The sequence below is a fragment of the Melanostigma gelatinosum genome, assembly GCF_949748355.1.
Source record: "Melanostigma gelatinosum genome assembly, chromosome: 5".
In the NCBI taxonomy this organism is placed as follows: Eukaryota; Metazoa; Chordata; class Actinopteri; order Perciformes; family Zoarcidae; genus Melanostigma; species Melanostigma gelatinosum.
In genome coordinates this window covers 17,636,611-17,649,072 of record NC_136638.1, presented here as the reverse complement: position 1 = coordinate 17,649,072, position 12,462 = coordinate 17,636,611, and the positions used below count along the sequence as shown (strand labels likewise).

The window sequence follows — 12,462 nt, the reverse complement described above, 5'->3', positions numbered from 1 at the left end:
ACTGAAGACACTAAAGGAGGTTTTGGAGGCCAAATTGTTTGAGTGCCCTGTGATTAAAACTGCTAACAATGTATTGAGATACAATCTAAAACAATGACGGAGGAATATAATTCATTATTTTTAAGACTTGGTATGGACAATTCTTTAGTATAATCAGTAATCCAATATCCATGTTAGCAATTTCTCATTTTATGAATAGATTCAAACTGACTACAAATTACATTCACTCATAATTGCATTTGGACTTGCACGACCTAAAAATGCTTGAGCTTGAGTATGGAATAAGATCACCGCACATCTTTATTATTTGCAGTTGATTTGTGACAATAGAACTATATGATATCACTGGCTGTAATTCAAGGAGTCAATTCATTGTCTTTATGTGAGGGTAACAATGTTATGACGAGCCAGCCTCACGGTTATTTGGTCTGAGAGTGTAACTGTAATGAACGGGTTGCCTCACTTTAATACAAACAGCAGAGAAATTCGGCTTTTTCTATAAATTGAAGTCACCACAGCAACAGTTAAGCCTATTTTAAGTTTCAAACCTGTTCATCGATTCTAGTTTTTTTTCTTCAAAGTTCTGAAACAAGTTCCTGTTTTATTGTGTTATTTATTTTTTTGCTTGTGTTTCAGCAACCCAGCCATTTTACAAACGCTCACCCCGTGTCTCTATCTGTATCTGTTGCTCTCGCTGTTGGCAACGTTAGTTGACAATGCCTGCACTCAACACATCCCAAATGAAGTGCGTAGTGACAGAAACATGGACACAAGCCACTGAGTGCCACTGTCATTTTAGTGAGAGCATATCCGTCAGCAGGGCCTGGAGGAGTGAAAGGCACGTATCTGAACTTTCAACAGCTGGTGTTTGGTTGCAGGATTGTGACAGTCAACATCAAAACACTAAAAGTAAAGCTTTGATTCATTGAATGTGTCGCATGGGTCTGCTTTCATGTTTGCCAGTGATACATGATATGACTTTTCTCCTGCTTTCAAGAACATGGCGATGTGGATGAATTAAACATGTTAAGCAGGAAGCGGTCTCTCTCTGAAAGCCTTACCCTTTTCATGATAACCCCTTTTTAGACATTCAGTGGACTTATCACAGCGTATAAATAGGAGAGAATTCATTATTCAAGGGAGGTTTCAGTGAAAAATTAATCGTGGTCCCGGGAGGAGGGTCTGTGGCGCTCCGGAGATGGAGAACCTTTAAAGTGTACATGCACAGGGGGATCTGTAAAGAGTCTGCCCCTCGTGTTAAAACCTTTACCACGCAACACTACACACTGATATTGCAAATATAAGTTTGCTCAGCATTAATGACTGTGACTAATACCGTATACAGTCTGCATTCATGCCTAAGCTGTCCTCATAATGTTTTGAAGAAAGAGGAAGAAAAGGGACAGCGCGAGTGTCTGCTTCTGACACCTCGTATAGATTACACATTTTCCGGATTGCCTGGTAGGACGAGACACTGGAACTTGAGCTGTTGACATCTGAAGAGTGAGTCCTTTTTTGTGACAACATTGAAAGATTTCACTTCACTGTACAATAAACAAACGCCCGAGAAAAACACAACAACAACTGTACCGCAGGTCGTCTTCTGAGCTCTATCATATAAGAGATTACAATTTCCACCATGCCCAGATCACTCATGCACTGAAATCTTGCCGCCGCTGGTGCTGAGTGGTTTTCAGCCTGCCAGTTATCCGTTGAAAGATGGGCTTCACGATGCCTTTGTATCCACTTCCTATCTGCCTGGCCATGGAGGCAATAACAGTAATGTATGGCTAAGGGAAAACAGAGCTAATCATCAATGACTGCAAGATATATCGCATGTGCGGTGGCACCTTGTTTATTACCTTCTCTTCTCCTCCTGCTGAATCCATCGGCTATACAGACAGGCTGCCAGATCCGGGAGCTTCTTCAATGTTAATTTGATTCATTCTTGTTTTCCATAATAATTGGGGGCAATGGGTCAGTGTGATGAATTTGCTTGTTACATGACACAGGATGTTGCTCAGTGATTGCTGTACAGTTTGTCTCTCTCGTCTCTCCCCCATCACGTGACGCAAAGGCCTCATTCTTATTAGCTTTTAGCTGAAAAAAAATCCATTTGTTTTATCGGCTCCTACGCAACAGGTTTTTCCTCTTATTTGACGACCTGCTTAGCCCTAAAAAGCTTTTAATTTGATATTAATCGGAAAGCAAAGAGTGTAAAGTGACATTTTTAGATCAAAGTAATCAAAAAAAAAAAAAACCCTCATGATTGATTCGATAGTATTTCTGCTGGAACGCTCCAATATTCTTGCAAATATCAAACAGCTTTGTCAGGTCCCACTTATCAGCCTATTTTTTCTTTTCTTCATCCCCCTACAAAAATGTCACTTCCTTTTCATTCCGCGCTCTTCATTTTCATTTCCCAGACCTCACATTATCTACACAATATGGAAATGTTCAGACATTCATCCATGTGCAATGAATGTTAAGGTGGATTCACATTTTTAATCTCATAAATATGCATTTATGTATTGCTTCCTTGTCAGGGACAGCACACCGACGGCATATCGACACCATCGTTCAGTGTTTGCACAAGTGCAGACTTACAAAAAAGAAAAAATGGCTGCTCTGTGTGATATTTAAAAAAAGAGAGCACTGGTGTGTGCACGTGTGTGTTTCTCTACATGAGCATGTCTTGTGTTTTCCACCCCCCCATAGAAACCGCATGCCTCCTCCTCTCTGTGTCTTTGTGGTGATGAGTGCTGATTGCAGATTGTTATGGTGTTTGCACCTCTCCTCTATCTGGCCCACGCTGGGTATTTGGCCAGGCCTGATTGTGTTGATGTTGACACCGGCATCTTGTCCTCCGGTGGGGAGGCCCAATAGTAGTCCACACATAATAAAGGAGATGTAATCAAGCAATGTCACACACAGAAAGTCAAGAAGAACGCTGTTGCGGTGTTCTACCTTATACCAACTGTGCTCTCTGTGGATGGAAATCACACAATTGCTGTTGTTGATGCTGCCATTGCTTTGTTTTGTAAACATTTTATGCTGAGGCGATATGAAAACTTTGAAAAAGTTTTGTTTTTTTCTCTCTCTCTGTGACTTTGTGACGAAGGAATTAACATGAAATGAGGTCTGTACATTGTGTTGCTGTTGTATATTCTCAGTGGGGAGATGGGTGCTTCAACCTAAACATACTTTTAATCAATGGTAACAAAAAGAAAGAAGCAAGTGCTCGGCACTGGGTTGTTCAAGGGATCCTTTCTCTCTTTGTGCACTTCGTCCTCTCTCTGTGCTTTGTTATTTGTTTTGGTGTTCTAATCTCAGCCAAGTCAATAATATTCTTTGTTGTCTGGAATTGTGTGTCGGGAACAAAAGGGCCTCCTCCTTTTGTCGAAAGTACCTGTCTGTGACTTTTCACTCTCTCTCAGACTCCCAGATAAAGTAATCATTAGATGTTGTTTTCTGTCTGCAATTACTTTCAGTTACAATGGGTCAAACACTAGGAAAGCAGAAGGGGTCGAGAGTAGACAAGGCTAGATGGATTACAGGCGATGAACTGTATAGGTCCCACAAGTGGTGATAAATACGTATGTGGCTCAGAGACTCGCCATGTTCAGCAGCGTCTCAGTAAATGCATCAAAACTAATTAGTCTCGAGTATATATGGACAACCTCGCTCCTCTTTTATCTGCGTCACATTGTCCCCTTTGAAAAAGGCCATTTATTGCATGTGGCACTATTTGTCTTTTAAACGAAAGACAAAAGAAGAGGAGCAATGGCCATTTCTTATAGCTCACTTAGTATCGCTGCTGCACAGAACTGATCTGAAATGTATGTTTCAGTGGAGGAATCCCCTTCACTAGTATCATTGTAACTCATTGCCATTCTTAGAGCATGTGATAGCTGATGAGAATGGCATTTACTGTAGATACAGGCAGGCCGTATCGCGATATTTCTATTGTGTCATTCCACATTACATAATAAAATACAGTCAATAAAACTCCCACAGTAGCGGTCTACCCCAGGACGTCTCCTTATATATCTTAATACATGTCAGCCTCCTACATGGCACTACTGACCTCTGCAGCCCGGTTGATATCTGCCTTCCAAAGATCATGCCAAGTTTTTTGCTGCAATGGAATATTTACTTCCTCCTCCGTGCCCTTGTCAGCAGTGACAATGACAGCTCTCATTGCCTTCGCGATGATTCTACTGTACCGCCTCCTGATAAAGGTAAAGAAAAACAAATGGCATTTGAGTCTGACGTACAGAGGAAAGTTAATTTTTAGTCGCATTGCCATAGAGACGGGCTTTTTCCAGAGAAGACCTTGTCAGCAAGCCTGCATATGCTCATGTCACACGGCAGAGTCATGTGTAAGCAGGACTTCTTGGTATTTCATATAGTTTTCATTCCTTCCGAAAGCGGACTGAATAGAATCTGGAATTGAAGTTGTCTGTCTTGTATTTGTTATTCTGCGAGACATTAGTCTCTCCTTCATATGATGATTGCCAGAGCTGTGATGAAAGCAATGGCATCTCTCTTTTCCGTGCAACACCAAAAGGGTTTAATCGCGCTATTATTATTAATGACCATCCATTTGCTTATCCAGATTGTACGTTTGGAGTGGGTATAAGGCCGACTGAAGTGATAAAGTCTTGGTAATTACAAACCCAATTATTTCGACTGTGATTCTATTTGTTTGAAGGAATCTTCCAAATTCTTGTCTTTCTGTCTTTTGGTCTCCCTCCAGACTCGAGACACATGCTGATATCACCTCTCTTCTCGTCTTTCTCTCGCTCTCATCTCATCCCCTATCACACAAGAACACATAATATGATAATGATGATATTTTTGCACTCATAATAGCTGCAGGACTTGCAGTATTCTAGGATGGTGCTTTTACTCTTCATGAAAGACATGTTGGCCGTATACAATGTCTAATACAGCTGAATATAAGCCTCTTTGCTTTTTATTTTATTTTCTGGCACCATTAAACCGGTTTGAATTGACACAGAGGGGCAGAGCTGTAGGTGAGAATGCTTCGGATGGTGAAAGGTTTATTTTCTTGGCATAATAACATTCTGGAATATGTAGCAGACACGTGACGCATAAAACAAACAAATATAGTTTAAATATGGCACTGTACATGCTTACATGGAGGAAGTCTGCAGCACTTGACAATACGAGTGAGTTTGATGAATATAAGTTTCAGGCTGAAAGAATGAAAAGACTGCACCAATTAACGCCACATAATGAGTCTGAGGCGTAGTCCACCTTCCTGGTGGCTGTTTGAGGAATTTAATGTCCTCGATGCATGCAATTATCCTGTTAATTAGCAATAATGAGTTGCATGCTGCAATAATAGGTTGAATCGTGATATGTGTGCAGACCTTAATGTGAAGCTCATCAAGATGTAACCAGCTCTGTCAGTAAATATCATCAACTGTCATGTTAAATATCTCATGCTATTATACTGGGAAGCCGGCTAATATGCATCCTAGCCTGTGTGCGTGTGTCAGAGCTGGTGTTTGCATTAGTGGATTTCATGGCCATTAGAGAAAGAAATTAGCGAGATTTAGAGCATACCAGCATAATAAAAAGGTAAAATATCACGCCAAACAAAATGTCAACATTCCAGAAATCTGGTTGGTAATGTAGCTTTTGAGCAACCTCATGAGTTTTGCTCTGTTTATCATGGCTATACTAATAATTGCATTACCTTGATGCCAAAATCCAACCGCTTATCTTTATATTACCAACTGTGTACAGTAACCTCAATGACAGGCAGCAGCATGGCCCTGAAAATTTGAATTACAACCTGTATTAACATCCAAAAACAGGAATGGCCATAAACACAGCAAATATTACCAGCATAATCCTGTATTAACCACTGTTATAAAAGATTGTAGGTGAGACGCTGGTGTGCATGCAAAGCAGTTAATTGTTTTAAATTAGAACATGAATCTGTTGTCTGGGACAGTTCACGATCAGAGCTGCACTTAAAGGGACATTATTATTGATGAATCCCCTGCACGCCAGCTGGTTGGATTATTACAAAATGTGTTTAAACAGGGGCTGGATACAAACATATGCACACTATATTACAAGCTAATACGATATATGTAGAATTGTTGAGGTAGGCTTTGTTAAGACTGGTTCAGAAGGGCTTTTATTCAGCTTTTAGTAGGCTCGTGGCTGTGGTGGTGTACTGGACTGCATTCGATTAAAAGAGGGCCAATAAATTGGATTGCAAAATATTACAGGCATTCAAAATATTGTGTCCAACCCTCTTGTATTTTTAAATTAAAAGATTTTAATTGTGTCCAGTCAAATTTGAAGCGGTATTTCCGTTTAGTGCAGTAAAATGTTTACCGGTAATCTTCTGCATGGCATGCAGCATGCTCTGGCCTCTCTCTTACACATGTCCAATGTCTATACGAGCTGGAATGTTTGACCGCACGGATGGAAGGTCAGCTGAAGGTGGATGCAGCAGTGTTCAATCCGTTGCTGGCCAAAGGATGTGTTGATGTTGCAGAACAAGACTGCTGTAGGCTACTGCTGGTATTGACCTTGTATGTGACCACAGGATCAACGAGAAAACCTTGGACGGTGGCACTGTGGAGCATCTAGAAATCCACAGCATGACCATTGATCATATTACCTTATGACAGAGCAGTGGAATTTGCTTGCAGGCTTTTTTTTTGCATCAGAACATGAATTGAATTCCACTTCATTCCTGGAGTCAGCAGCAGTCTGTTATTCGGGTTGATTGCAGGTGAACTTGTGTTCGATGTTCAGTCTAGTGTAGAGTATCTAAACAGGTATCACAGTTTTGTTTCAATGTTCTCAAATGAAAACAGTAGGTTTGATCCAAGCAATGCCGTCGATCACAACCAATTGTTTGCCATTATCCCCACTTGTCTGCCATTCAAATTTCCTTAAAGGGAACTTAGAAAAGAATGTTCTCAGCATCAGGGGATCCATGGCGTCAGTGATGTGTGATTCCTCCCGAAAGCTCCGCGGGGTACAGTTGTTTCCCCTGAATACAAAAGACAGCAGCATCACAAGCAGGCTGCGGCATACCTCTAGCTGACGAAAGCAGCCAGAGCTGTCAGCAACATCACTCACGCCGCGCTTCTACCCTCCCCACCCCGCCACCGCCTATCCACACTATCCCGCTGGAATAGAAAATAGTACAGACCCATGTCTTTTTTGGAACTTCTGGATGTGAAATTTTGCATGCAGAATTGAGAGGCACTGAAGGCTGCTGAAACAGAACTGCTATGAGTTCAAACTGTGTGAAGTCACAGAGCCACAGACTTCCCTTTCATTTGTAAAGTACGTGACGTTAAAGACAGCTTCACCTCTGGCTGCACTGATCATTTAAAATTGAGGAGGAGGGAGGAAATCTGGCAGAGATGTGTGTTTTTGTGAGGAACACTTATTTGTGCATGCTTGTGGAATAAGAAGTTCATGCTAATAGCATTAACTCATCAAAAATGACAGTACCCTGAGAAAGGCATTACCAGTGGCAGAAAACACTCTGAGAGAGATTGAGTCAGGGCACGGCCGAGACTTGGCTCGGCCCTATTGTGCTAGCTCAGAGAATAAGAAGGCAGCATCCATTTTTTCCTTAATGAAGTTAGTGACCCTCTGAAAGGTGACACATTTACCGCCCAGGGGATTTATACACTCCTGCTCCAAGGCTCCAGTTCAATATGGAGAGGACAGATTTGACTCCATGTGGGCACTCCAAATATATCCTCACAATTTATACCAGGTGATTCATTTTCAGACACTGCTCTTATAATTAAAGCTGACGTTGTGCTATTCAATCTGCGGCCACGTGGAAATACGGAAAGAAAATCAAATGAGTGCATTGGGCCGTTATATATGAATCTCGATAGTTTTGGGAGGCCAACCTGGTATCACTAAGGAATGCCATAAAACAATAAACAAGGTGGCGAGAAGATTTGCGGATGTTTGTGGAATCCAATTACACGGAGCATGCAGAACTTGAGCGTGTGAAGGAATAGCCGTCCCTGTGTACTGGGGTCTAAGAACACTGTTATTTATAGCATCCTTACTTATGCAAATATCCTAAATAATTTCTACATGACAGCTTGAAGCTGAGGCCTAGAGGAGCGATGTGATGTTTGATGTGATGTTTGCATGGCCTAGGAAACATAACACTGCAGGCTCCTAGTTGCCTTGGTGCCCACTGTTTTACATTCTAATTATCTGGCTTGACAGGCTTTATTGCTGAGGCTCAATGTTGAGGCCTCATCCCAGACTCATTCCACATGTGATGTCAGTGCCGGGATAATGAGATAAGATAGTTTGAGTGCTTAGCTTTGCTCAGTCGCCTCCTCATTCACTTTTTCGTTTTGTTTTCCCTTCCATGCATGCGACCATAGATGCTGCCACAATTAAGCATGTGTATGAATTGTACCTGAATGTGCTAAAGTTGCTCACGGGATCCTGGAGTGATGGGATTTCGTCGTATGAGTTTTCTTATTTGACCAGATTTATTTGGGATTCTTGAAGTGTGCCACATTGACAGTGATTAAAATAAACAAGGCTTTGTTAAGGTGTTCATTAAATATTTAACACAGCAAAGCCAATACGAGACACAGACAGCAAGACATATTTTTTCACACTCTAATTAAGCTACAGGGAATTCCTTGCATATTGTCGGTAAACAGACGGAGTCATGGGAATACCAATGGAAATTAAATGCTCTGTTGGTGTTTTTCTCATTACAAGATGAAACGAAACATTTATCACTGACTTTCATTTCAATAAAAGGCTGACATTTTCTGGGTCAACTGCTGATAAGATGACAACTTTCTTCGACTTACGTTGTGATTCACGAGTTCATGCAGTGCTTCTCAGCACCCTGGTAACATTGTTGCATTCCAACTGCACTCTCTGGATGTTCTGACCTGTTGGATTAACTCTCCTCTCCTTTTTTTTCTTTTCTTTTTACAGCTATCGAGGTGAACCTACAGAAAGCCTTGGCTGAGGCCTCTGAGACCTGTACCCAGGAGTGTCTGATACTGGGCCACTCCGACAGCTGCTGGATGCCACCAGCCTTGGCCCAGTTCCAGGGTCCTGGCAGCAACAGCCCCACCTCCACCCCGATCACCACCACCATCACCGGTATAATGCCCTCTTTTGGCTTCCAGCAGAGCTGCGCCCGGGGAGCCAAAGCTAACATGATCAGCATGGGGGTCATGGATGGCCGCCATACCCTAGGCAGGTCTGTGCCCAAAAAAGATGAACTGGACAAAGGGATCAACCGGCCACAGTTCTACAACACCCTGGATAGACACTGCAGTAAGAAAGAGGACCCCTACAAGGCCATCCCCCTGGCGAGCTTCTCCTCTCCTGGGCAGCAGACGCCCACTGGAGGGGGCAGCAGCTCCTTCTTACATGAGCACCAGTTGTAAGAGTAAAAGACAGATCTCCATCCATAGACGGCTTGTTGTCAGTGACTTTATGATCAGTATGTATGCGTACGTGTGCAGGTATGCACCGTTTGAATTGACCAGCTCCGGCTCAGTTTTACTAATGAATACATATGAGAATGGATTCGATCATGATGATGTTGTTCAGACAAAACCATATGGGGTCAGTCTTACAGCTAAAGCATTTGAAAGATAATGTAAGTCTTAACACAACAGGCCCATGTATAATACATATAGGTAGTTCTATACCAAAGTAGTTCCATCACAAAAAAAAATAATGAATTTTGCTTTCAGTTCAGTGATGTTTGCTTTGTGACAAGAAAAGGCAATGTACGCTTCGAGCCTCTTGGTCCCCGATAGTGACCATTTCTGTGCGCAGAAACACTTGCAAATACAGTACTTTGTGTTGGGTGAGCTGAATCGCGCTTACTGTTAATTATGAGCTCTGAGTGGATGATGTTTCTCTTGAAGTTCTAGTGAAGTATTGCTCTGTATAACACGCAGCACAAACTCTTTTGGTAGTGGAGGATTTTTCTTTTGTCTTGCCTGAACATGTTTCAGAAGTCTATTTTGGTCAGGGGACTGCAGAAGGATAAAAAAAAAAAAAAAAAAGTCTACAAAGCATAACTAGGCCAATAGTAGACAACAAACTTTTTGCATTCTACATTTTCACCATGGACCCAGCACACGAAATATAAAAGAAGAAAAACTCCTGCACATGCACACACTTACCCAAGATGTTGTCCATACGATGGTTGCTCCATCTCTGCCAACTCCATTACGAAAATGTTCACTTCTTGCATTTTCTCTCAGCAGCTTAGCCTTGAAAGATTAGCGCTTTGGAAACATACGCTTTATTTCCCTCCCTTGTTTATTTTTCTCACATTTTGCTGCTCATAAACACTCGCATATGGTAATAACGCCTATGGAGCCAATTATGAAATTCTCAGTCTAATTACTTTGATGTGTGATCTCAGCAGCAACCGTCATTCTGGTTCGGAATTGTTGGCTAGCAAGAAACATGCGCTGCATGTGCGGAGGCAACGCGCAGAAATAGCAGCTTTACACACTCACTCTCTTCCAACCCGATCATTGATAACACCTTTTCTTCTTACTATTAATTACTTGATGTGTTTTTATGGAACTCATTTCGGTAAATTTTCTTTTATCAGTTTTCACTCTTTTTTGGCACTGGAATAATAGAAAATGCAAATGGAAAACTTGTCTCTGGGCCACAAGTCTAACTAAATTATTAATGTTAATACTATTTTTCTAGTTATAAGGATCGGCGTTTGCAGCGTTTGGAAGGCTGCCCCACACCACAGTTTCTTCATACATGCACTGCATCACTGCCTGTGTAAATTGTCCTGATGATTATAACTACTTCAGACTAACTTGTTGCTGTAACAGATTGGGTGCAGTATACTCTATTGCTACAGTAATAAGTGACTTTGCTGTTATTTCTTTTTAGTAACATCCAAGCCATGTGTCTACATCATCAGGTATATGATTCATGCGATTCATTTTCTCTATCTTGCAAATTGGGAACAGGTCTAAATCTATAAGGCAACGCGGCATTCTCAAGGAAAGGCGCGTGGGAAATTGTGTTTGCATGCTCTTAGCTACCACACCTTTTCTCTCTGATACTTGGGGTCAGGAATCTTATCATTATAAAGAGGATTTATCTGAGACTCAGTGAAATGATCACTTAAAGGAACAGTCTGTCAAGGACACGGAAAAAGGGGCAATTCAATTTCACCTCAGTCAATTACGAAAGTGAAGTTAATTCAAAACAAGCATCTAAAATAAATCCTCCTATAAACACTGCTTTATGAAAATGTCCCAGTTTAGGGATCCAATTTCACCTTATTTGCTCATTTTTTTCTCTGTTGCGTGTCATCTCATTTCAACGTTATAGTACAGACATATATCACCAAATGGTATGAATAATACATATTTAATCAAAAGGAGCACATATCAAAGGGAACATACATCATGATGTCACTGAAAATTGAATTGTATCACTCTGACAACTGCAAATCCAACACTTCTTTTTTCTTTTCTTTTATCCAAATGTTGCCCCAAAAAGTATTTTCAGTCTCTGTGTACAATTAAAAAAAAGTAGGGCAAAGAAATTCCTGGTTGGATCTTTCCCACAAAACGAAATCTGAAAAATAACAATTAGGTTTTTAAGAAACTTTCCCCTTCACTATAAATAGGAACAGACACTCTGCTGTTGGAGTGTTTATAGATATGACACAGGAAATCCGCACACCATGGAGGGTAAAAATATCCATGAAATGTGTACGGGATAATACACTGTCAGACTGTAATAATAATCTGATTGTTTGAAATAATTTATCCAAATCACATGTGTACAGTAAGCACAATATTACCTATCTATAACCCTCACTTGTTTTAACTTACTCTGCCGACATAACTTCTGTGTATTGTAATATTGCAGCAGCTACATTAATTGAAAGACAACTTCTAGAGGGAATAGTATAATAACTGCATGAATGTACATCTGTAGGATATTGGTTTTGACACCAACGTGACTTTCTTTGTCTGTTGCTTGTCCCACTTTGTTCCTTCTAGAGGTAAAAGTAGGGGTTTTGTACTTTTATTATTTCTCAAACAAGGAGCATACCACATGAATGTGGATTTGTTTAGTTTTTTGTCATCTTTCATAAAACACAAAATGTGGAGGGTGATGACAGGTTCTCACTTTCGGCTCTCCCTGTTCTTTTCCTATTTTTCCTAATTCTCTCTGCCCTAAAAGTAAAGACAGTATACATAAAATCTTTTTTATTTTTTATTTTCTGAGTTTTTCTATTCAAAATGTGTGTCATGATTACCATGTCAATTTGTGTCATAATTTGCATGAACTGTTTGGACCTCCACAAGGCCACACTTGACAATGTAGTTCATGCATCCATCATTAGATTCAGTGCCAGTATTGGTGTTTACTGCTCTAACTGTT

The 12,462-nt window shown here is 40.9% G+C and overlaps 1 protein-coding gene across 1 annotated transcript in view; it reads left to right on the top strand.

Annotated features, from left to right (window-relative positions):
• The window catches only part of pcdh11 (protocadherin 11), a gene marked incomplete at its 3' end in the record, with an annotated part of 122,264 nt that extends 112,803 nt beyond the window's left edge, over positions 1 to 9,461 (top strand). The window contains exon 7 of the mRNA XM_079268842.1: positions 9,001 to 9,461. Within this exon, the coding sequence (XP_079124968.1) occupies positions 9,001 to 9,461 (461 nt within the window). The remainder of the gene's footprint in view (positions 1 to 9,000) is intronic.
• Positions 9,462 to 12,462: the final 3,001 nt, after the last annotated feature.